This window comes from Phodopus roborovskii, unplaced genomic scaffold (assembly GCF_943737965.1).
Source record: "Phodopus roborovskii unplaced genomic scaffold, PHOROB, whole genome shotgun sequence".
NCBI classification, from domain to species: Eukaryota; Metazoa; Chordata; class Mammalia; order Rodentia; family Cricetidae; genus Phodopus; species Phodopus roborovskii.
This window is the reverse complement of record NW_026126511.1, coordinates 57,643,408-57,668,595: the sequence shown is the minus strand read 5'-3', so window position 1 is coordinate 57,668,595 and position 25,188 is coordinate 57,643,408. Positions and strand designations below refer to the sequence as shown.

The following is a 25,188-nucleotide window of genomic DNA, read 5'->3' as shown; positions in this document are numbered from 1 at the left end:
CTGGGGCTTGAAATTAGGGTGTCAAACATGCTAGGCAAGCAGCCTATTACTGAGTCTCACACTCAGCCCTTAAATCAGACGTTAATGGACTTGACTACATTAAGTCCCTAGACTCAGGGTTGGTATAGATGTAGCCTATTGGCAGAGTGCTTGGAAGGCAGAAGCAGGAACATCAGAAGTTCAACTACAGCCATACTTTACCATGAGTTCAAGACAAGCCTATAAAAAAAATAAAAACAAAAATAAAAACAGAAAAAACCACACACACACACAAACAGGAATGGTGGCACATGCCGTAATCCCAGCACTCAGGAGGTAGAGGCAGGCAGGCAAATCTATGTGATTTTGAAGCCAGCATGGTCTACAGAGTAAAAACATCAAACTGGTATGAGGAAATATCTATGACAAATATCTATGATAGCCAAAGATACACAGAGAAACTCTGTCTGGAAAAATAGCACACACACACACACACACACACGATACATATGTGCTTATATATACATAATATTTTAAACCATAGGAGTGGCAAAGTGGAAAATAGAAACAATTTTATTTCGGCCTTTTTTGTTATTTTAGCAATTTGGGGCTTGTGCTCTATTTTCAGGTGACTAACCCAGTGTTACCAGTGATCCCCAGTGTTGACATTTATTCTAGAACATCATTGAGTTAGAAGACCATGGTCCTTCTGTCCCCAAGACAGATCCTATAAAGAGGGAAACATTTCTTGTTAGATACAAATTGAACCAGTAGCAAAAAAGGAGAAAAATAAACAAAAAACCAATAATCTCTATTAATCTGGATAGAAATTGGTGTCAGGCTTGTAAATCCAAACCTGTAACATCCCCACTATCTTTCACTGTTACACTGTGCCATTATGTTTCAAGACAGGTTCTTAAGTAGTTCAGGTTGGCCTTTAACTTGATATGTAGTCAAGGCTGGCCTTGAACTCCTTGATCTTCCTGCCTCTACTTGCAAGTGTTGTAATCACAGGCACCATGCCTGGCTCATCATGCTTTAAAGGGCAAATTCCCTAATCCCCACATTCAATAAATATACAGACTAATATTAACAATTTGATTCTTAAAATGTTTCACAAACTCTGTGTAAAGATTTACCCTGAGACAATAGTGAGCAAAGGGGGTTTTTCATAGAAATAAAATGGTGGAAGGAAGATTGGTCCCATTATTAGAAGCAAGAAGTATCTGCTTCTGCATGAATAAGTGACAAAATGAGTAAAAAAATCAAACTGGTATGAGGAAATATCTATGACAAAACTGGGACATTGCAAATCCTAGCTGCAGTATACATGGGCATCTGCTCAGAAAGTCAGGAACGGGAACAAAGCAACCTTGTGTTCTGACAGATGGTAGGATTTGGATCACAATACTTCCCTCCATTCCAGGCCCCATGTAGATGTGGGGCTGAGACATGGCTTAAGTGAACTAAAGGAAAAGAACAAGAGGAAAGCAAGAGCTCTTTCCAGCAACTGTTTGCCCAGATCCCTGGCCCTCTCCACACTGAGGCTGGAGAATTGTGTTTCTGTTGATCTAATACCTTAGTTTGTATCCTGGTCACCTCCCCAACCTACTGTCAAATTACTATCCTTCCTTGTCCACTCTGAAGAACACAAAGCTTTTTAGTTCTTTGTGACAGAGTGTTTCAAAAAGGTTTAAATGGTCAATAAGGTGGTTCCATCTTTCAGTAATAGACCCTTTTCTTCCTCAACCACCCTCAGTCCTGTATGGCATCGTCATCATCATCATCGTCATCTTCCTCCTCCTCTTCCTCACCATCTTCTGGCAGTTCTTCATCTTCCTCCTCCTCTTCATCTAGACAAACTACCACCTCTGCTGGCTCAGACAATCGAGAGTCAAACCAATTCAGCACTTGCTGAGTGCTAAGTCTTGATGCCTGACTCAGTTTAAGGATATCAGCTTCCTGCAGCTTCTGGTGGGTTGCCCAGTACCTCTCTAAAGGTCGTATGTCTGGTGGAAGTGGTAGGGCCGGCAGAGGTGGTGTTAAAGGTTGTATGTCTGGTAGGGGTGGTGGTGCTGGCAGAGGTGGTGTCTTGGCCCATTCTTTCAAGGAATGAGTTGATGGTGTGGGAATGGCTGGATCTTGAAAAGTAGGGGCACTAAGTACTGCATTGTCCCGAAACCATTTTAGTTGTCCATGCTTCAAGGCATATCGGGTGTCACCAAACCATTGAATGATCTCAGGGCGGGGTAAACCAGTTATCTGTTCTAATTTATGGTAATCTTCTCGTCGTGCCCATTGGCACTGTAGAAAAAAGGATTTGAGGATGGCCAGCTGTTCTTTGGTTTTACGCTTAGTCTTTCGCTGGTGTTGCATATCTGGTGAAAGGTATTCTGTGGGGCCAACCCTACTTGCTACTGAGTTATTTCGTAGCCTTTGGGGCCAGGGTGGTTCTGCTTGTGAAGATAGTGCCTGCTCACTAGGCGAGAATGACTGTGGAATATATCCCAAAGGCTGGAGGGGTTTATGGGCAGCAGTAGTTCCATTAGCCAATACCTGGAAAGAAGGAGATGGAGGTGTCCCACTAGGTACTGATTCCTCCTTACAACTACTGACAAGTAATGAGATCGGTGGGGGCTTATCCCCAGCACACGGCTGATGAACAGCTGTGGAGTGACTCCAGGAAGCAGTCCCTACACCACATGACTGGTCAGAACCCCTTTTTGCATGCTCTTTAGAGAGTCCACTGTTCTGAAGATCCTGACAAAAACCTGATTGGTGGAGAAATGCTCTGCTGCCTGTCATCAGAGGTTCCTTCACTTTCTGGTGACTCTGTGGCAGCTGTGGTACCTGAGAGGATTCCTCAGGCTCAACCTTCAATCCTTTTATCTGGGTGGGCTCACTAAGAACCAGAGGACACAGTCCAAGAGCAACCTTCTCTGGAGAGGGCACTGGAGGAGTCTCCTGTGGGGGCCACACTGCTTGGTTTGTGAAAGAGAGAAGAGACTTGAAATGGAGCTGATCTCGGTGGTACACCACTCGGGCTCGAGTCTCTTCTATCTCTTCAGATGACCAGCTAATGCCACAGCGGAGCCGTTGGGCCATGAACCAGGTCTTTACCTTCTCCATCTGCAGCCCATACCGTAGGCAGAGGAGAGCGATATCTGCTAGACTTGGGTAGGGAAAGTAGCTGAAGGTTTGTAGCAGGTGCTCATTTCCATCCAGCTCACTGGTCTGTGCTGCTTGAGTCCACACAAGCTGTAGCTCCTCAGAGATTGGAGGGAGGCAGATGAGCCCTGCTGCCGAGCTATTAAGACTGCTGGCATCTTTATTAGGAGGCATGATGTGTTCTGATTTATGCCCTTCAAAGACAGCTGTAAGAAGAAAAACAGCTCCATCACCAAGGCTCTTCTGGCTCATCTTTTAATTTTTACCAAATTTCTAGACACCAAACAATTTTCTATTTGAATCATGTTGTATAGCTCCTAAAATGCTTCAATCATTTCTCAATTTTCATAACCTTGTCAAGTCATCAGAACCTGCCACAATTCCTGGTTCTTTGTATGAAATACAAAGCCATAGATGTTGGGATAAAAATGACCCCCAAGTCACAGGACAAAATCCTGTCTTTAGAGGCAAAGCCTTTACCTTTCCAATTTCAATTTGATTCTGAAAGCTATTACTCAACTCTCTTGAAGTTCATGGAACAGTACTCACAGACTGAATACTAAACCACAAAAAAAAAAAAAAAAAAAAAAAAAAAAAAAAAAAACCAGACCTCATGCAGTAATCTCAGAATGATTATACTTTATTCCTTAAAAATCTTGGATAGCTCCCAGAACTTGAAGACAGGAAAACAAGCTATCAAGTCAGCATGGGAATGTATACCTATAACCTGGCATTTGGAGATTAGTCAAGCATGGGAATATAAATTTACAACCCAGCACCTGAAGATTAGTCTATAGGACTAGGAGTCCAGGAGTTCAATGACAGCCTAAACTACTTAACCCTGTCTTAAAATTTACAAACAAGCCTGGTGGTGGTGGCACATGCCTTTAATTCCAGCACTGGAGGTTAGGGGTAGAGGCAGGGGGATATCTGAGTTTGAGGCCAGCCTGGTCTATAGAGCGAGTTCCATGACAGGCTCCAAAGCTACACAGAGAAGAACCCTGTCTGGAAAAATACAAACAAAAAGCCAACAAAGAAACAGGGTGGAGATACTCCACCTAGCCCTTGGTGATGGGATTGTGTTCTGGAAACAGGAACCTGTATTAGTAGTACCTTAAAGCCCTAAACTCTAGATAGGTTTTTCCCTACTGGAGTAGGAAGACTTTGAGGCCAGGATCTTGGAATAAAGAAAAGCTTACTCCCCCTGGATTGGGTTTTGTAGAGAGGGAAGTTTCCACCCTTGAGTCAACTTAACAAAGGTTATCCCTTCTCCAAGTCTCCTTTTACAGTTCAGCCTCTCTAAGGAGCCTAAAGATGAACCCCCGCCCCTACATTAACAGCCCACTCCACAATGAGAAAAAGGCTCTCATCTCTTTAGGGGGTCCCATATGTATGCTACTACTGATAATTGAGAAAGCAAATGCCATGTCCATGAAGGGCAGTTCCTGTTTTCACTTCCTTGGAGACCTCCAGGCTAGGCAAGTGCTGTAATACCAAGAGGTCAAGCCCTGGGGTCTTAATTTACTCTAGTCTCTAAAAAATTTATTTTATTTTATGAATGTTTTATCTGTGTGTATGTGTGGATGCACCACATGTGTGCTTGGTGCCCTCAAAGGTCATAAGAGGGTATCAGTTCCCCTGGAACTGGATTACAGTTGGTTGTGAGCTGCTGCCATGTGGGTGCTGGGAATGAAACTCAGGTCCTCTGCAAGAGCAACAAGTGCTCTTAATTGCTGAGCCAGCCCCCTAGAGGCTTTATGATTACAAAACTTCACAATCACCTTAGTGTTTGTTTACTATAGCTTTTAACAGTTAAATCTAACAGACCAGAGTTCATGCAAATCTTAAAGCAATATACTGGAAGGGTACTTTACAGGAAATAAGACAGGTCTATGTGGAAGCAGCTAATAATTCTTAGCTCCTGCTACTTAGCAGCTAGCTGTGAGACATTGGGTAAGTCACTGAAACCTTACTGACCTTCCATTTCCCTCCTATGTAAAGAATGCTGCGTATATAGAAAAATTACATATTGTCACCAAGCACCTATTGTATGCCATGCACGACACAGTCAGAAACAGCAGCTTTTAAGATGGGAGGTTTGGGTTATGGCAGAGTTGAGATTTACTGCAGCCTCCCTGTTCCCTCCCTAGAATGCTGTTTGCCTTAGCCAAGATGTTCCACCCAAAGCTTAGTTTCTTGTCAGAAAAAAGAGGTGCCTACCCAAGAAGTCTATACTGTGGTAGAAGCCTGGGTCTTCTGGTTTACCACTGAGCAATACAGCTCCAGCCTTCAAGACTTTATATTCTATATTTTGGGTTTGCATACAGTTTCAGAATGGATTTTGCTGCTTTGAAAAAAATAAAGATAGAAGATTCAGTGCTTAATAGCACCTGGCTGCTCTTCCAGATGACCCAGGTTCATTCAGTTCCAGTGCAGTCACAGGGCAGCTCATCACCATGTGTAACTCCAGTCCCAGAGATTCTGATGCCCCTCTTCTGGTCTCTATGGGTACTGCATGCATGTGGCACCTTCAATTCCAACGCTCTGAAGGCAGAAGCAGGGCAGGTGGATCTCTGAGTTGGAAGCCAACCTGATCTACAAAGTGATTTCCAGAACAACTAGTGCTACGTAGACAGACCATGTTTCAAAAAAAGAAATAAAAAAATGACAGGTAGTATAGACTCTACAACTACATTGTCAGTATTCTTGTGCCTCCATTTTGGACTAGGTAGAGAAAGAGAATGAAAACTGGAGGATCTCTGGGGCAGAGATGCTGGAGGGCTTCTGTCTGGGGCAGAGATGCTGGTGCATCTATTATGAATATAAGCACACCTGCACCCTTATTATAGGTGCCAAATATATTTTCTGCTTAGTCATTAATTTAAAAAAAAATACACTCAGCACACTTCCCATCTTTGATTTCTAACATGCCCAGCCAGATGAAAAGCATGAGCAGCCTAAACTTGCAGTTTAGATGTCCATTCACTGGTGGGAAGAAAATAGGACTTTGAAATGTTCTGGTTGAACATAGGCTTATACTAAAATAGAAGGCAAAGTAGAAAACTAGATGTGATCCTGCTCAATTCCCTAAGTCTTTATTCACATAAGGTCTGAACTCCTAAGGTGTGTCTGGGTAATACAGGGTTAAGGGCTTTAAGGATTTCTGCGAAGTTTAATTTATGTGCTTCTGAACTTTTTGGATTATGGACTTCTCTGGGAATTAGATAAAAATTACAGACCCCTGGGCTGGAGATAAGGCTCAGCTCAGATTCAGTTCCTAGCACCCATATTTACAAGACTCATAACCACCTGTAACTTCCAGTTTCAGGGAATTCAAGGTCCTCTAGCTTCCATGGGCTCCTGATCATACAGGGTGCACACAAACTCAAATAGGCGCGTGCGTGCCCACGAGTGCACACGTGCGCACGCACACACACACAAATCAATCTTTTGTTAAAAGTGGCAGACCTTCAGAAAATGACTTAAAAAATAGAGGTATGTCTAATAACATTTACACTTGCACTTGGGTCACTGCCAATAAGCCAGCTTCAGAATTTCTGCCTTAGAAGTCTTCCTAATTTAATGGAGGCAGAGTGGTATCTTACTTAAAATTGAACTATCTGCTTAGTATAAACAAATGAAAGAATAGGAGTCAACAATTAAGATTGTCTTGGGGGAGTCTGTGGCACCAGTTGGGGTGGGAAAGGTGCTAAATGGTTCAGAAGCCTGGCTTAAGTGACCTACAAGAGTACATAGCTAATACCCCCAGTGTCCTGGATACTCAAGGTTAGCTATTCTCTAGGAACAGTCCTGGCTTTATTCACTTGTTTGTGTGCTTGCAACAGTGTGCTTCTACAACTGTTTATGCCCTATGTAGCTGCTCATCCCTGGGTATTTGTATAATAATGTAACTAGACATTATGAAAACCTATTAAAATATGAAGACTAAGTTACCTCAGGGGCCAGGCCAACTCAGGAGGATCACAAATTTAAGGCCATCCTGAACTACAGAGTAAAACTAGATAAACAACAACAAAAAAATGCTTTGGACTGATTCAAGAGTATGCATTAAAACTCTGCCCAGTTGGGAGTGAGAAGGCAACTGTAGAACATTGAATTGAGTATACTCCATTCAGTTGGCTTCAAAATGTGTCCCATCTCCATTCACTTTGAAGAAAGCCAAACTGGAAATAACACAATGATCAAAGTGAGTAGCTCTCATGTAGAGTGGCATACTAGAATTACCTGGGAAACTTAAAAGGCTACCCCTCATCCCCATTCCCATCCGAATTGCAGACTGGGATACAGGCGTTCATAGGTTTAAAAAGTTCTCAGGGTGCAGTTAATACTAGAAAAGACGAGTTAAACAGCACACCAAAGATTGGTGAAATCTACTTCCAATTGTAAAGTTTAGTTTGTGAATGTATTTTAGTTTTTAGATTTCTGGCTTTTGCAGTTACTGTCTCTCATCTTAATACAGTAGCTACAAATGGACTTCAAGTACGTGACGAAAAGGTTCACAAGCACAGCATCGATCTAGGCCCACACTGATTTTCAAGCAAGTCTCAAGCTTGAGTTTTCTGCCAGTTTACAAGTCTCAGATAGGGGCGCAACACCGGGAACTTGTGAGGACTTTTCGTTTCCTGGTTGGTTGTCTCAGTATGGCGGGGCACGAGAGTGTTATTCCCAAGTGGCATTGCTTCCCAGAAGTAAGGTCCGGGTGTATATGCGTGTTGAGGTTGCCAGGAGGTAGTCATGGGTATGGGGAAGGCCTGGGAGGCAGTCTGAAGGGCGCCGAACTGGGTCGGAGAACAAAAGTTGCGGCACTTGGAGCGGTGAGCGCCAGGCGGCAGGCGAACCTGCATCCTCGCAGAGGGCGTCTCAACCAGCCTTTCCCATCCCCCTATACACACACTCCTTAGCCTCCCCGGGTTACAGCACAGATTCGAAAATCCAGGGGAGGGAGAGGAGAGGGGACAGAACCCGATGACTTCCAACGGAGGATTCTCCTCCCCCCACGAGGATGGGCCTCTGAGGGTCGAGGTGTCGAACCGGTCAGGAGGCAGGCAGGCCCAGGGGCTGGGGGTCGGTCACTCACCGCGGCGCGGCCCGGGCGGCGGCTCCCAGCCTCGCACCGTGGGCCGGGGCGGGAAAGGGGAAGAGGACAGGGGATCCAAGAGGGAGAGGGGTTGCGGGACGACCGGCTCCTGGCACGCCCGCGCGAGAAGCCCTGGACCGCCGCTGCCCCCGCCCCCGAAGCGAGGCGCCCCGCCCCTGCTCGCCCGCATCGAGGCGGAGGAGGGGCCGAGGTCGGGATCGGTGGGCGGCAACCGGTACAACGAATACACTGGGTCGGCCATTGGCTGCGCCGATCTCGGCCGAAGTCCGCGATTGGCTGCGTGGGCCTGCGCCGGTCACTGTGGCCGCTTAGGCCGGGGAAGATGTCTTCAGGGCCGGGAGCCGTCAGTGCATCTCCGCACCCTGTACTCTTAGCGAAGTTCTTTACTGGCCGGTCTGCCCCAGCCCCAAGGAAGGCCTTTTAAAATAACCCCCACACACACACAGTTTTAAACTCGAGTCCAGTGTCGCCATTAGCGGTATCCATACGAAACACTTAAACCCGTCGAGAATGTGCTCAACGTGGATCAGAGGTTTAGGCCCCCAGAAAGATGAGGATCTTAAGAACCCGGGGACTTAAGCCATTTCTGAGATAAACGTGGCAACAGGTGGTGTTCCCAATGATGAAACACTCTGGTTTTCGCTGTTAGGGTTGTGCTGTTCACTAAGCCATGTTCCATGTTCCCATGTGCTACTGACCAAATTAGGACTATTTACGATTTCCACTTGGGAACACTTGTGAAGTGACGTCTGTTGTGGACATTTGAAAAGGCCCAATCCTATTTAGGTCACTTAAAAGGTAATATCACATCTCACTATTTACTCTTTCTTACCTACTATCTCATGAACTTTTCTTGAAAAGAACAAATGGGGGCAAAAAAAAAAAAAAAGGCTCAGAGGCACATGCTGGTCTTGCAGAGGACCTGAGTGAGGTTAGCAGCACCTACATTACAAACCACCTATAGCTTCAGCTCTGAGGGATCTGAAGCCCTCTTCTGGGTCCTGGGAGCACCTGCACTGATGTACACTTGTCCCTATGTCGTTGCCCCCCCCCAATTTAAAAAAAATAAATCTTACAAAAAAACCCAAATGGCTATTCACCCCAAATAGGGCACCAAAGACATACCAAAGAGATGAGTCCACCCAACTATAGTTTGGTCAATAGGACTTTAATTGGGGTTACTTCCAGAAACATGAGCAACGTATCAGTGGCTGTGCAGGAAATATGTCTCCCAGGGAATGGCAGGAGCCTGGGAACTCCTCCCCAGGCAACCTGATATTTCTGTAGGGTGTGACTGAGACCTCATGAGCACCCTCCATGACAGTGATGATGGGCTCAATCTTGTGTGGATCTCCAGTAAGTAACCACAGATTTGCTGAATTCAGGAAGGGGACAGTTTTACCATTCCCTAAGGACAGCATTTCATTCCACACATCCTCTCTAAGAAACCAGGCACAGGAGAGGAGGGAAGGAAAACTGTGGTCAATATGTAAAAAAACAAATGATAAAAATTTAATTAAAAGAAACCAGGCACAGAACTCTTTTCGTTCTTCAGGACTCCACTCCATGCAGGCTGAGACATTTTAAATGCCTCTGCTTCCGTGCCTAGCTATATTTTCTGTGGCTAGTCCATTATCTGCCTCCAACCCCCCTCCTTCATTACACTTAGTAACTCAGTCTCAATATTAAAAGCCATCTATGCTCTCAAACACCTGGTAGAAACACCAAGGGGGGCAAACAAGGAAAACAGGTTCCTTTTAAATGTAGACACTCTTGATGTGTCATGCCATAGCTGTTGATGTTTACAAGACATTCTAAATAACAGTACAGTGTTCCATTGGTGGGTAGGTAAGGAAGAAAGGGGAAGCCTCAGTTACCAGGGGTGGGTATGGGGACAGCATCCCCTGTAACTTCATTGGATGGGTTGCATGGAAGAATCTGCTTGTTTGGCTGAAAAACCAGGAAGGAGTGAACTATCTGTGGGAACTAGACAGCTGACTGTGGAGTTTGGTAAATTACTTTGAGCAACAGGACTATTACCTTAGAATTTTAAAAGATAACTCAGTCACATTTAGTTTTTCAAACATTCATTCCAAGAGTTACAGGGCTGGAATGATGGCTGGCTCTGCCCTCATGATCTTCCAGAGAGGTCTAGGGTTTAATTCCCAGCAATCATGTTTCACAATCATCTGTAACTCCAGTTCCTGGGGAGTGCCCTCTTCATGGGCACTGCATGCATGTGGTATATGGACATACATGATACAAAACACTCATACATTTAAAAGTAAAATAATTGAGAGGGGGTTGGTGGGAGGAAAGAAACCACAAAAAGGAGAAATTCCCCTAAGCTGAGTATAGGTTAAAGGCTTACTTATGAATTTTAACCTCCAGACAGAGTGGCTCATAATATAAAAAAGAGCCTGCCTTTAGCAGGATAATAACCTCCTCAACTCTTCCAGGACTTGGACTTAACACTGAGAGGTGGGAAAGCCTTTAATCCCAGCACTCAAGAGACAGAAGATATGAGTTCCAGGACAGCCAATGGCACACAGAGAAACCCTGTCTCAAAATCAAAACAACAACAACAACAAACTAGAAAATACATACATTTAGTGGAGATATTAACTTGTTAAGATTGATGTGCACACTTTTGATTCCAGCACTCAGAATGCAGAGGCAGGCCGATCTCTGAGTTTGAGGCCAGCCTGGTCTACAAAGTGAGTTCTAGGACAGCCAGGGCTGTTGCACAGAGACACCCTGTCTCAAAACAGCATTAACAATAAAAGAAGAAGAAAAATGTTTCCCTCTTTTTGTTCTCCCTCCATCAAACTTCCCCTTTTGTCAGTTGGCAATGAATGCCACAGACATTTTGAGATTGGCTGAACTCAGTATACACCTAATTTGGACTTAGTAGGGTACTTGTGTGTTTACTAATAAATGATGAGGGATGTCCTTCTAAATGCTGTGACTATGTTTCTCTTATTGGTCGATGAATAAAGCTGTTTCAGCCAATGAACAGGCAGGGTGTATCCGGGCAGGAAGTATAGGTTGGGCTGCCGGACTAGGAGGATTCTGGGAAGAGGACACAGAAAGGAGTCTGGAGGAGACACCATGTGGATACCAGGAAGGCAGGTCGCCTGGGCAGTCTCCTGTAAGCCAAGACCACGTGGAGATACATAGATTAATAGAAATGGGTTAATTTCTAGTAGCCAATAAGAAGCCTGGGCCATTGGCCAGTTTATAATTAATATAAGCCTCAGTGTGCTTATTTGGAACTAAAGGGTTATGGAACTGTGTGGGACAGAAACTTCTGCCCACAAATAAATTATCTCGCTACAGGAATAGTTTCTGGACTGAACTGTCTGCCTATTTATGTTAAAGCAGTGAAGCAGCAATAGTAACTCCAATTTGTATGTTTGTTTGTTTTGAGATACAGTTTCTCTGGCTATCTGGAATTCTCTCTGTAGACCAAGCTGGCCTAGAACTCAGAGATCAGCCTGCCTCTGCCTCCCCAGTGCAGGGACTAAAGGCATGCGCCACCACACCCTACTCAATCTTTAAAGAGGTAATGTCATTAAACTCTAACACAATATGACTGTTGTCCTAACAAGGGAATTCAGTCATGGATGTGAATGCATATAAAGGCATGGGACAGGCATGGTGTCACACAACTGTAATCCCAGCACACTAAGAGGCAGGGGCAGAACGACTCACATTCAAGGCCAAGTTCAGGGTCTACACAGTGAAACACTGCTTGGAGGTGAAGGAGGCTGTCAAATAAGGGAAGACCTCAGAATGAAACATCTTCCTCTTGGGCTTCTGGTCTAAGCTCAGTGGGAGAGTGCTTGCCTAGCAATAGCAGGCTTGAGGTAAGAACCCAGCACCAAAAACACAATACCCACAAAGAACCTGAACAAAAAAAAACATGAAAAGGTACGTGAGTTTGAGCCATTCTGTTATGGTGGCCTTAGCAATACCTTACATCATATAGGAAAGAATTGGCAAAAATATTGGTTTTTGAGACAGGTTCTCAACATTAGCCAAGACTCAGATGCCAGGCTAGCCTTGAACTCCTGAAGTCCTTCTCAGCCTCCCGAAGTGTTACAATTACTGGTATGAGCCATCATGCCTGGTCTAAAATTTCTTTATAACACAATCAAATTTGTAAATATAATATTTTGTAATTACCATACCTTAAAATTTAAGATTATGCTAGAAAACTGAAATCCTTTGTTTGTTTTGGGGTGTTTTGAAGTTGTTTTTGTTTTTTAAGACAGGGTTTCTTTGTGTAGTCCTGGTTGTCCTGGAACTCTGAGTTCAGTTTGGTTTTGAACTCAGAGATTCACCTGCCTCTGCCTCCCAAGTGCTGGGATTAAAGGTGAGCACCACCACCCGGCCCTCTTTCTTATTCTTTATAGTAAATATTATTTACTCGTCATGTGAAAAGGCTATCAGAGCAGAAGGATTAGCAACGCTTAGTAGATACAGGCACCTGCTGCCATGCCTGATCACCTAGGTTTGATCCCATGGAAACCACAGGGTGGAAGAGGAGAGCCACTCCTGCAAGGCTGTCCTCTGCTTCTTTATGTGGGTCTCGAACACGCGAGTAACCCTGGTGGAGTGGTGCATATCTTTAATCCTATAATTCAGGAGGCAGAGTTCAGTGGATAGCCTGGTCTACACAGTGACATCACGACAGCCAGGGTTACATAGTGAGACCTGTGTCAAATGAACAATGACAACAAAAAGCTATCAAGGATCATGTATCCAAACACATCACAGGAGAAAAAAATGTTGGCCAGATAGGTCATTTTCACCAGCTTTTAAAAAGCTATAACTTATTTCCATCTTTTCCAAATTTATAATTGTTCAATTGTGCCCAATTTTGTATTTTTCTTCTTAAAAGTTGTATACTTCAGCCAGGTAGTGGTGGTGCACACCTTTAATCCAGCACTCAAGAGGCTGATCTCTGTGAGTTCAAGGCCAGCTTGGTCTACAGATCGAGTGCCAGGACAGGTCCCAAAACTACACAGACAGAGAAACCTGGTCTTGAGAAACAAACAAAAAATGTATACTTCAGGGACACAGAAATCTGACTCTACCCTGTAACCAAATATATGCTCCATTTCTGTCCAGTTTTTTGTGTCTCCTAAGAAATGTCAGAGTTGAAGAAAGCTGGAAAGCTGAGTAGTCAGAGCTGCAAGTATTGGCAATTTGTGATGGATCTGAAATATCAAAGGCTACATTAAAGTTGTCTGTGAAAGAAAGAGTCCAGATAAACCCACCACCAAACTAAGATGTCTAAGTATGGAAAGAGGCTAGGATCACAGAACCCCTGCACAGCCTCCACCTACCTCTCCCTGGGGGTCTGGCCCTCATGTTGATTCTTCACATGTGGTATCACTTTCAATACACACTAAAAGTGGGTGCTCTACAATGACATCATCACTTGACAATTATGATGTAATGACGAGGCATGCTCCAACTAGGGCTTCCCTCGTAGATCTGTTGTCTCATTACTGTAACACGAAAAATAGAAGACCCAGAGACAGATACTGGGATTCAAGCTGAAGATCAGAAAAGCAGTCAGCCACTAGCTCTTACTTCTACCTCACACTGAAAGGGTTGATCCTGCCTTTATGAGCTCTTACCAAGCCTCAGATTGCTGCCTCTCAAAGTGGCTGGAGAATAAACACCGCCAGCTCTGAGATGCTGCTCCTGTCTTAACTACCTGGGGTTAAAGGCGCGAGCTCTGTTTCTCTTTTAGACTGATTCAATCTCATGTAGCCCTGGGTGGCCTTGAACTCAGAGAGCTCCATCTGCCTTTGTCTCCTGAGACCTGGGATTGAAGGTGTGTGCCACCACTGCCTGGCTTCTATAGCTAACTAGTGTGGCTGCTTTGCTATTTTGATCTCTAGTGGCTTTAACAAATCATAACAAATATATCACTATACATTGCAGTATGGCTAATTCCATTATTTTATCATTCAGATGTGAGGGAACCAGTTATACTAAAACCTGATCATTTACCAGGCAGTTGTGGTACAGGCCTTTTAATTCCAGCACTTGGGAGGCAGAGGCAGGGGAAATCTGTGAGTTGGAAGCCAGTCTGGTCTACAAAACAAGTTCCAAGGCAGGCTCCAAAGCTACACAGAGAAACCCTGTCTCAAAAAAAGCAAAAAGACAAACCAAAATCAAAAACCAAAACCTGATCCTTTCAAGGACATCTTCCCTTTAAAATGTATTTCTATCCATCCATTCTGGACTAGAAGTTCTGGCTTTTCATCACATCATTCAGAGTTGCCTTTGATAAGCACAGGACTTCACTCTCCCACTGCCTAAGGATCAGAATGTAACTTACAGAGCCCCCAAATGATGAAGAATCCTTGCCTAAGAGGAAACAGCTTTTCCCAACCTGTTCCTGTTAACCAAACCAGCAGCTAGTGCTGGATGCCAGAGTCTAGCACTCTGGACTTTTCTGCTATTTACGATGATAAAGGGATCTTATTGGGTTGTCTTGGGCCAGGGCTGCTAACCCCTCTGTACCTCCTTGTTATCTGACTTTTACACAGTCAAAAGACTCCAGCACAAAGGGTTGGCAAGATATCTCAGGGGGTAAAGATACCATGTTTGATGGTTTTTATGCCAATTCCACATAAGCTGAGGTCATCTGAGAGGAGAGAACCTCAAGAAAATGCCTCCTTCAGAAAGGGCTGTAAGCAAACCTGTAAGGCATTCTCTTAGTGATTGATGGAAGAGGGCCCAACCTATTGTGGATGGTGCCATCCCTGGGATGCTTGTCCTGGGTTCTGTAAGAAAGCAGACTGAGCAAGCCATGATGAGGAAGCCAGTAAGCAGCACCCTCCATGGCCTCTGCATCAGCTCCTACCTCCAGGTTCCTGCCCTGTTTGAGTTCCTGTCCTGACTTTCTTCAATGGTGAACAGCAATGTGGAAGTTGTAAGCCAAATAAACCAACCCTTTCTTCCCCAACTTGCGCTTTGGTCACAGTGTACAGCAATAGAAACCCTAGTTAGGTACTTATGGCAAAGCCTAAAGATCTGAGTTCTATCTCTACAGAAAAAAGCAAACAAACAAAACACAACCTGACTCTAAAATTATCCTGACCTCTACAAGTGCCCTCCAAATAAATAAATAAATAAAGATGATTAATAGCTAGGTATCAAACCAGGTATCAGATGTCAGCCTGAGTTACATAGGCCCTGGCCAGCCCAGGCTACATAACAAGACTGTCGCAAAAAACAAAACAAAACTCAAGCAAAACAAGAATTAAGGTGGTGGGGGGAGAGAGGAGGGAATCTTGCTCTCAGCTCTTTGCCACCATTCACCAAAGGAATACTTCTAAATAGCTTTCTCCCTAATTTTATTTATTTATTTATTTATTTATTTTGGTTTTTTTTCGAGACAGGGTTTCTCTGTGGCTTTGGAGGCTGTCCTGGAACTTGCTCTTATAGACCAAGCTGGTCTCGAACTCAGAGATCCACCTGCCTCTGACTCCCAAGTGCTGAGATTAAAGGCATGCACCACCAATGCCTGGCTTCCCTAATGTTTTGATTTTATTTCAAATATGGTTTTATGCCAGAAGGGAGGGCAGCTGCATGCTGAAGTTGGAAAGAGGCTTCCAGCTGCCACAGTGCATAGGGCTGCACTGAGGGGCTGGAGAGAACTGTGTGAGGATCACCAAACAGAACCAGTCCCTCTCTGCATTAGCTTCCCAGTGCTGTTAATACCTGGGCTATATATTTACAGAGACCAGTGTTCTTAACTTCATCACCCAAGGAAGCACAAAGCTGGCAACAAGACCTTACCAGTCCCTGGAGAGGGAAAGGGTCTAGGGGGGCTAGTTCAAGAAGTAATCTCTTGTTTTTGAGACAGGGTCTCTCTGTGTAGCCCTGGCTGTCCTGAAACTATGTAGACCAGGCCGCTGTCAAAACTCAGAGAAATCCACCAGCTTCTACCTCACCAGTGCTGGGATTAGAAGAATGAATGACTGCCACCCAGCTTTTCTTCTCCCATGACAGGGTTTCTGTGTAGCCCTGGCTGTATGGACCAAGCTGGCCTTGAACTCACAGAGAACTGCCTAACTCTGCCTCTGCCTCTTGAATGCTAAGAATAAAGGCATGTGCCACTAAGCCAGGCTAAGGAATCTTTTATACCTTTAACCTTGCCCTAACAATCATGGGTGAGTAATGAGATACGGTGGTCAGGAGGCCCTAGTGTTAAGTCCTGTCTTTGAAATACACTGACAAATTACAAGTACTGCTGGTTACTTCTCACTTCTGGATTTGTGTTCTCTGGGAAGGATCTCTACAGACAAGCCTTTTGCTTTGCTGGTTGTGTATGACTGGCAAGCATCCAGAAACGCCTCCAACAAATACCAGCCAGAAGCAGAAACAGGAGTTAAGTTGAACACTGAAGAGTTAGGGATTACTGTAAAACCGGCAACTGCGTTAAAAAGTTTGACACAGTGGCACAGCAACCCTAGCCCTCGGGAGGATGATCAGCATTACACATTTGAGATCAGGCTGGGCTAAGCAGCAGAACCATGTTTCAAGTCAAAGTATCAGAAAGAGGGTTGGGGAGAATGAAAGAAGGGCCAAGAAGATGCCAAGAGCTGCTGGCTGCAAAGGGCTGTGAGGGTACACAGCAGTTGACAACTAGTGTTCAGCAGGCCAAACCACCAGATTATTGATTCCCTGATGGGGAGCCCCACCTGTCAAGGCCATGGGATCACTGGCTGTAGGTAACTGCCTGTGTCTGTCTGTATTTCTCTCATGAGCCACTTCATTTCTTCCCTAAGAACTGCTAAGCATGTTTCCCCACTGCTTGTGTGTTTATCCCATGTATATATTCTATCTGTTGCACACACATAGCTGTGGATAGTCGGGAAGATGGTTTCTGCCTTGACACTAGGATACTTTTCATTACTTAGACTGACACAGAATCCTCAGTCATAAAGACAGCCTTTTACATAGGCAGCTAACTTTAGATTCCAGGGCAAATTCAAATCAAACTCGTTACCCCTAGACAAACACACGAGGCCATTTTCCCAGGTGTTTTGCTGATTCATGGTCAGAGCTAGAAGTAACTTTAGGGGACATAAATGGACTTTCTGCTTGTTCCCTACCACTCAAGGCCCAGCTAATTGTCATTGTTAAGTCTTAAACTTCAGTGTCATTTTCTGTTTAGGAAAGAGCTCTCTATATGCATGGCCAACTGATACGGTCCTACCAAGGTGATTGGTCTCTCTAGCCTAAGAGAAACTGTGTGACTCATCTTGAGTTATAAGAATGGGTCAGGCCATGAAAATGTAACGTAATTTGTCATTCAGAGTTTGGCTGTGGGAGAGAGTGGAGAAAGGGAATAGAGAGATGAGAGAGGGACATAGAGCTAATTAGGAAGCTATGAAGAGAGATTTCTCAGATTTTTTTCAAGAAGAAGTAAAAGCACCAGAAAATGTCTGTGTTTTCTTATTTTTCCCCTCAGATAGGTAAGAATTTTTTTCTAAGCCCTCACTGCTCTGAGGTTTTCTCTTGCTACCCTGGAGCAGATCTGGGAGCTGGCCTATTAGTGTGCAGTAAGGAGGCCTACCAGACAGGTAGGTGTAGGGTGCTTTCTGAAGTCTAGAGGAAGGGAAGGGGTGTTTCTGCTGTAATTCGTCAAGGACAGTAGTATTCTCTCATGGCACTTCAGTGCATTGGAACCACAGAGAAAGTCTCTGCCACAGCACCTTATGCAGGACTCCTAAAGTTAATCTGAGCAAATACTAACACTGTTTTCCATGTCTGGCTGGACTAAGGAAGCAAGGGGGTAGGAGTAGATGGCTGCATCTCTACCTGGGCACACTCGTCTTTGCTTATGGGCACTGCAAGAAATGTAGGTGAGTGAGTGAATCTTAAATCTTGGAAAGAATGGTGTGAGAGAAGATTTTTTTGTTTTTTTTTTTTTTGTAGGTGGTAAAAGGTAAGGAAAGGCCAGAGACAGGGAGAATCTCGAACTCATGTATCAGAAAAGTAACATCTGGACAGGAAGATCTTCTGGGAATCTCAAAAGGACTAGGCACACAAATAACATGCAACACAGTGCATAATAGCTCCCCTTTCCCATTTCACAAGGTATGTGTTACATAGACAGCTTTGTTGGTTCAGGGTCCCAAGAATGAGGCACCTATTATTTGTGTGCACAAGGAAGTAGCTCACTCAGTCCAGGCCATCCAACCTTGAGGACTAGAGAAAAAAAATCCACTTATTCTCAAGTGCTGTAGCAACTCAATAAATAACCAGAAAAGGCTGGGCAGTGATGACACATGCCATTGATCCCAGCACTCCGCAGAGCCAGGTGAATCTCTGTGAGTCTGAAGCCAGTCTAATCTATAGAGCTAGTTCCAGGATAGGTAGCCTGTTACACAGAGAAAACCTGTCTCAACAAAACAAAACAAACAAAAAACAGTCAAACCAAACAACTCCGATGATTCCTGTTTGTCCATATAGAATGGGGGTATGCATGAGTACCTCCTACACAGAGAGCTCAGGAACTGAAGTCCTCTCCCAAGCTCACATTTATCTGTGATATGATAATAGCAGGGGTTCCAGAGAGAAAGCCCAGCAACGACCACCTAGCAGTTGTCCTAAGCCAGGGACCTTTCTTAAGGAACATCAAAGAGTTTATCTGGTCATGCAAACAAAAAACAAACAAAAAGCTGCTGGCCAGTGGTGGCACATGCCTTTAATCCCAGCAGGCAAGAGGATCTCTGTGAATTTGAGGCCAGCCTGATCTACAGAGTTCCAGGACAGGTTCCAAAGTGACACAGAGAAACCCTGTCTCAACAAATAAATAAAAAGAATTTACCTGGTCAAGGAAAATGGAGGGGGAGGGAGGGAAGGTGACACACCAGGTGGTATGGAGGGTTGGCCAGAGCCAGGAGAGTACCCACTGCATGGGAAGCTGGCATTTAAGTGGGCTCCCAAGCTCCCTAGCAGGCTGATGGACTAGTGCCTTGCTGGTCCTGCGGAGCTGGAATGCTGGCACAAGAGGCATCAGGATAAACGAGTGGGGCCCTTGGAGGACAGGAAGGCACAGCACAATGAATGATGGTCTTTCCCTATGATGGAGGATATATAGCAGAGAGTTTAATTTTGTTCTTAACCAAAGAAAAATACATACTACCATGGTTACACACAGAGGCTGTGGGAACCTCCTGGGCTCACAATCCTACATACCTGATGAACAAATTACTGAGCCTGGACTTATTTCTAAAACAGATAATAATGGTCAAGTCACAGTGCTATTTTAAACATGCATGTCACACATTTAGCACACAAAAGGTAAATGGAAGCTGTTACCGTTGTTGAGATGAGGTAACAGTAACACACACACACACAACTGAGCCTCAACCCAGTCTCCCTGGGTCCCTTGTGGAAGACTAGAGAATGCATCGTTTGGTGGTTGTCAGTGAAACACCTCCCCAGGATACACCAAACTTTTCTGTACAAGGTAAGATGATGCTTAGATGTGCATTTGTTTGAGGAATGACCGGAGGGGCAAAGGAACAAACCCAAAACTGAATTCTGAATGTGTGGGGGTACCTGGCAGGGAAGAGTTGGACTGAGAAGCTAGCTGTGGAAAGGGACATGAGAAGCCAGTTACCTGGGAGGTCCTTGTTCAAGTGTAACACTGGGAACATTCTTTCCCCCTTAAAGAACTGCCACACAGGCATCTGAGGAGGTTGGAGAAAAGGAGCTACAATGTCCATCCCTTCTCAAGGGGAAGGGAATGTCCTGTACAGACCAACTGAGTGAAGGGAGGAAATAAAGGCAAAAGCCCTACATATTCAAACAAGTAAGGGGGATGGCTCAGAGGTTAAGAGCACTGGCTGCCCTTCCAGAGGTCCTGAGTTCAATTCCCAGCAACCACATGGTAGCTCACAACCATCTATATTGAGATTTAGTGACCTCTTTTGGTCTGCAGGCAAACATGCAGACAAAACACTGTCTACATAATAAATAAGCCTTCAGAAAATAAAAAAAAAGAAAGGAGGGAGGAAGGGAAAGAAAAACCAACCAGCAAAACCCAACTCTCACCTAGAGCCTCCCTAGGAAGGGCATTAGTGGGAATATGGGTATTACATTAGACTCCAGGTTTTCCATGTCTTTGGCTTGGATGGATCAAACTGTCACCTTCTGTCTTCATGTTTTCTATTGCTTATACTCATAACCTCGAGTCCCAACACTGTTCCATTCTGGGGCTATCATGCATCACTTCCCCTAACAGTAATACTCTTCTCCATTTTCTCTGGGGACTCAGGCTTTAAGTCTGCAGAGGTTAACAGCAATTGGCACAGGGCAAGCTATGGAAACTATGGAATACACTGAGGCTGTGGGCTGCTTATGCTTCCTGTGTCCTGGATCATGTGTGCCCCCTCCAAAACAAAACCAACCAACCAACAAACGGAACTATCCTCATCCCCAACCACAGGTTCACTGTGCTGGGTAAGCCTTATTTCTCTTTTTAATTTGCAAAGACAGTCTCATGTAACCCAGGATAGCTTGAATAATCAATCAACCATATTACCTGGCTGACCTCAAACTCAATAGTCCCCCTAGTGTGATTGGAGAATACTTTCTAACCTATACTGTGCTATGAACAGATCATAAAACACCAAAATGTAGCCCTAAAGACCCAGTGGCTCACACCAATAATCCCAGCTCAGCAGAAGCTAGGGCAGAGACCTGCATGTTGGAGCCAGCCTGGGCTAGAGACCCTTTCCAGGAAAAAAAAAAAAAAAAAAGTAACCTTAAAGGACCACCTAACTGAAATCCAACTTCACTTCTCACAGAGGAACCTGGAGTCCAAAAAATAAATACACTGCTCAGACATACAGATACAGGCACAAAGAACAAATCAGTAGTGATTTTCATGATTCACTGTCCCTAGACAAAGTGCTAAAGGTTCGCAGAGACACCCAGAAAAATAAGGCTGGCATTCATTTTTCTGGAAGCCTGACTATGCAAACCCCTTAGATGCCCCATTATTTGAGTAGTATACGGGCAGGTTCAGAGTTGGTTTTGCCACCATCTTATTCCTAATGAGGCTTGCCTGGTGGCTCAAGAACTGTCTCACCGGTCCTTGATGACTGCAGCTAGGAACTGTTGAGAGTCAAGGGAATCCTGTCACACTGCCAGGGCCCTGGGGGCAATGGTCAGATTCCTGGGGTTAAAGCAAGGCAATTTCGGCTCAGATAAAGCTAGGGTGGGCAGGACTAGGGGACCTGAGGTGGTAAGGCCAGTAGGAGGGAAGCAATCCGAATGACTTCACTGGGCTTCCAAGTCCAAGGAGGCTTAACTTTCCAGAGTCCTGGGGCCTCTTCTCTCGAATTCCTAGAGTTCCTTCCGCTTTACACCCACCAGCCGTTTTTCACCCTAATCTCTCATTCTCCCCCCACCCCCCGGGACCGCTCTCCACCCATCTACCAATTGTGGTTCCCGGATTCCTGGCGCCACAGTCTCCCCGGACGCTAGGGTGCCACTGTTTTGTCCCTGCTGTGGCCGGCAGGAGCCTAGTCTCAAATAAAATGGATCCAGCCCTGGGGCTCCGCGGCTCCGGCACCACCAGGGTGCTCGGGTCCAAGCAGCGCGTAGTCACGGCCGCCGTTGTTGTCCCAGAACTCGCGGCCGGTCACACGGTAGCGCAGGGCGAAGAGCAGAGCGCCGCCGACCGGAGGCGCCGGCAGGCGGAAGGAGAAGCGGTCAGCCCGCGGTGGGGCCGGGGCTGGGCCGGCGTAGGCGGCAGGCGACTCCCGCAGGCTGCGCCAGCCGTCCGCGCTCCAGCGCACGCTCACGCGCTTCTCGTAGGCCAAGTCCAGCACGCGCGCGCTCCCGGCCACGCCCAGAGGGCCCGCGTCGGCGCGCTCCAGGCAGATGCGTTGCGCCTGCAGGCGGGCGGCGAAGCCGGGCTCCAGGGCGGGCTCCAGGGCCACGCGCGCCTCCTGAGGAGAGAGGGCGGGGAGGCAGGTCAGAGTAGGGCTTGGAGCGCGAAGGCCAAGGTCCCGGGGGACGGGGCGTGGCGGGGAGCCTACCTGGAGGCCGCGGGCGCGCGGCGGGCACGGCGCGAAGTGGCGCAAGGCGTCCCTCTGCAGTTGCACCTGCACGTGGCGGGGCACCCGGGGCGGTTCCCCCGGGCGGAAGCGGCGGACCACTACGAGCTCTAGTCCCAGTGCGTCAGCGAAACGCACTCTCTTGCGAGTGTCAGGGCTGCGGCTGCGGGCTGCCCGCGCCCCGCCGCCACCTGCGGGCGCAGAGCGGGCCCTGCGCCCCCGACCCGGAACGTGAGCCCGCGAGCGGGCGCCGGGCCGGGCCCCGCCCTCCCCCGGCTCCTCCTCCGACTCCTCCTCGAGGCTGGGCCGCTGGCTGCGGTAGTAGGCACGCTCAGTCAGCGCTGCAATAAAGCTCAGGTTGCGAGGGATGTCGGTGCGCGGAGGCCGCTCGCGGGACATGTCACCCCTGCGCCCCAGCGGGGCCAGCGCGCAGTGCCCGGCGCGTCCTCGCTCGCCCGCCTGCTCTGTGGCCGCGCATAAGGTGAAGGGCTGCTTTGGCAGCTGCTGGCCCTGGACTCGCTTTGCTGTTACCTCGCGTACTTGGCCTGGCGGGTTTCCTTCACCACCTTTCCCTCCCTTTGGCGGTCAACCCCACTACCTTCTTAGACTGTCCGTCCTGCCTGCTTCCAGCAGTCTGCTCTGAGCGTGCGCTCAACGGCGCTCTCCCTTCGGTTCTGTGGGCCTCGCTGACCCGGCCCCCGCCCACAGCCCTCTGACAGGTGGCTGGGTATCTATCTTCATTGCTGCACCAGGGGGCGGGACTGACTCCACCCTCGGGGTCCCAAATGAGTAACTCCGGTATGAGAAGGGTTAAAGCGGGGAGGAAAGAGTAATCTTTCATTTTCTTGCACGGAAAATTAAAAATGCCGAGGGGTTAACTCTCTCCAGAGCTCAGTGTTTTCTTAAACCCAGGCTACAGGTTTGGGATAGAGGTGATGATGGATGTGGTAAAAGAAAGGCCACGAATCCTAGGTTGAGTCTTTCAAGTAGAAAACGCCAAAGGATGAGGCGGTGGACACAGGACTGGCTATTGTCCAGTTTCATTTTTGAAAAACTAGTGACAATTTTACAATGGTATGTAAAATGTTTTCTAACTTCTCTACTGATCTTTTTCAACAATTTGTTTCCGTTTTAAGATTATGTGTATGGTGTCGGGCTTTATGTATACTGGGTGCAGTGTCCACAGGGGCCAGAAGGGGACATCAGATACCAAGGAGCTGGGGTTACAGGTGGGTGTGAGTTGCTACACGTGAGTTCTGAGAACCCACTAGGGCTCTCTAAACTTCTGAGCCATTTCTCCTGCTCTCTATAGAGTTTTACAGTACAAAACACTAGGCATTATTACAGTATTTGTAATTGTTAACAAATATTACAAATGAGGAAATTGAGAGGGAGGGAAAGGATCCTTGCCTAGTGTCACATAGTTTCTAGTTGTGGGACTAGGATTAGGACCTCAGCAGCTAAACTCTAGAGTCCATTCTCTTAATCATTTAGTTGTTATACATTAAAACAGTTAATGATGCTACTAGCATTTTCATTAAATGATAATGTTAACATCTAATATAAAAGTGGGCGTTACAGAGCTGGAAAAATGGCTCAGTGCTAAGAGTGTGTACTACTCCACAGGATCTGCTGCCCTCTTCTGGCCTCCAAGAGCACCTGCACCTACATGGACACACACAGCCACATAATTAAAATTAAATGTATGTATTTTTTAAATGAAATGGGCTGGGCATGGTGACTCACACCTTTAATCCCAACACTCAGGAGGCAGAAGCAGGTAGTTTGAGGCAAACCTGGTCTACAGAAGGAGTTCCAGGATGGCCAGTGATACACTGAGAAACCCTATCTTAAAAATCCAAAATAAAGCCATGTGTGGTGGCACACACCTTTTAATTCCAGCACTAAGGAGGTAGAGGCAGGCAGATCTACATAGTTTGAGGCCAGCCTGGTCTTCAAAGTGAGTTCCAAGGCAGGCAGGGCTGTCACACAGAGAACCCTTGTCTCAGGAAGGAAGGAAGGAAAGAAGGACGGAAGGGGAGACTATATAAGTAATAAAACAGGGCCAAGAATAGTGATGCATATGTATGTCTTTAATCCTAACACAAGGCAGAAGCAAGTAGATCTCTGAGTTCAAGGTTAACCTGGTCTACATAGTGAGAGCTATATAGTGAGACCTGCCTCTAATAGATAGATAGATAGATAGATAGATGATAGATAGATAGATAATAAATAAAATGGGGCCATGACTGGTGGTACATGCTTTTAATCTCAGTACTCAGGAGACAAAGGCAAGTAGACCTCTGTGAGTTTAAGGTTAACCTGGTCTACATAATGCGTTCCAGGACAGCCATGACTGAATAGAGAGACCCTGTCTCAAAGGAAAGGAAAAGATTTATTTAGTTGTGGTGCTAGGGTTTGAACCCAGGGCTTCATGCATGCTGGGCAAATACTCTACCACTGAGCTAATTGAACTTTCTAGATTTATAACAGGATGGTTTAACAAAACAAAACAGAAGCAACTCAAGAGGAAATAAACAGTGAGATGTATGCTATATTATTATACAGTTCATCCCTGTGTGTGTTTCTACTGCAGCATTAAACAGCAATAATAGCTAGGACTCATTTTTAAAAACCACATTGAGTTTTGTTTCTTATTTCACACATAAAATGCATGAGCATACTTCATGTTTTAAAGTGTAAAATAATTGTACGCTAATTAATGTCACAATCCAGCAGTTTAAAGAGAACCTCCTCGATCTGGAGAAATAAATGTCATGGCAGTAAAACCAAGGCGATCCCTGGAAAGTT

At 45.9% G+C, this 25,188-nt stretch overlaps 2 protein-coding genes across 3 annotated transcripts; both read right to left on the bottom strand.

Moving 5' to 3' along the window:
• Positions 1-534: 534 nt before the first annotated feature.
• Positions 535-13,829, bottom strand: Homez (homeobox and leucine zipper encoding). Of its 2 annotated transcripts, none has more exons than XM_051195701.1 (2): positions 1,794-3,543; positions 535-706 (listed from the first exon to the last, which is right to left on the bottom strand). In XM_051195701.1, exons 1-2 carry the CDS (start codon positions 3,397-3,399, stop codon positions 654-656), a joined length of 1,659 nt encoding a protein of 552 aa, XP_051051658.1. In that variant the 5' UTR covers positions 3,400-3,543; the 3' UTR covers positions 535-653. The 2 variants fall into 2 exon arrangements, with proteins under 2 accessions (XP_051051658.1, XP_051051659.1); XM_051195702.1 differs by lacking the exon at positions 535-706 and adding an exon at positions 13,621-13,829 and having other exon boundaries at positions 1,160-3,353.
• Positions 13,830-21,737: 7,908 nt separating this feature from the next.
• Positions 21,738-22,923, bottom strand: Ppp1r3e (protein phosphatase 1 regulatory subunit 3E). The gene is made up of 2 exons (XM_051195711.1): positions 22,360-22,923; positions 21,738-22,269 (listed from the first exon to the last, which is right to left on the bottom strand). The coding sequence occupies exons 1-2, from the start codon at positions 22,774-22,776 to the stop codon at positions 21,847-21,849; spliced, it is 840 nt and encodes a 279-aa protein (XP_051051668.1). The 5' UTR covers positions 22,777-22,923; the 3' UTR covers positions 21,738-21,846.
• Positions 22,924-25,188: the final 2,265 nt, after the last annotated feature.

Excerpts from the sequence above, each read along its gene's own strand:
- Homez (XM_051195701.1), bottom strand. The coding sequence starts at position 3,399 with ATGAGCCAGAAGAGCCTTGGTGATGGAGCTGTTTTTCTTCTTACAGCT. Across the intron at positions 707-1,793 it reads TGAAGAACTGCCAGAAGATG|GATCTGTCTTGGGGACAGAA; the intron begins GTGAGGAAGAGG and ends CCCTCTTTATAG.
- Ppp1r3e (XM_051195711.1), bottom strand. The coding sequence starts at position 22,776 with ATGTCCCGCGAGCGGCCTCCGCGCACCGACATCCCTCGCAACCTGAGC. Across the intron at positions 22,270-22,359 it reads CGCGCGCCCGCGGCCTCCAG|GAGGCGCGCGTGGCCCTGGA; the intron begins GTAGGCTCCCCG and ends CTCTCTCCTCAG.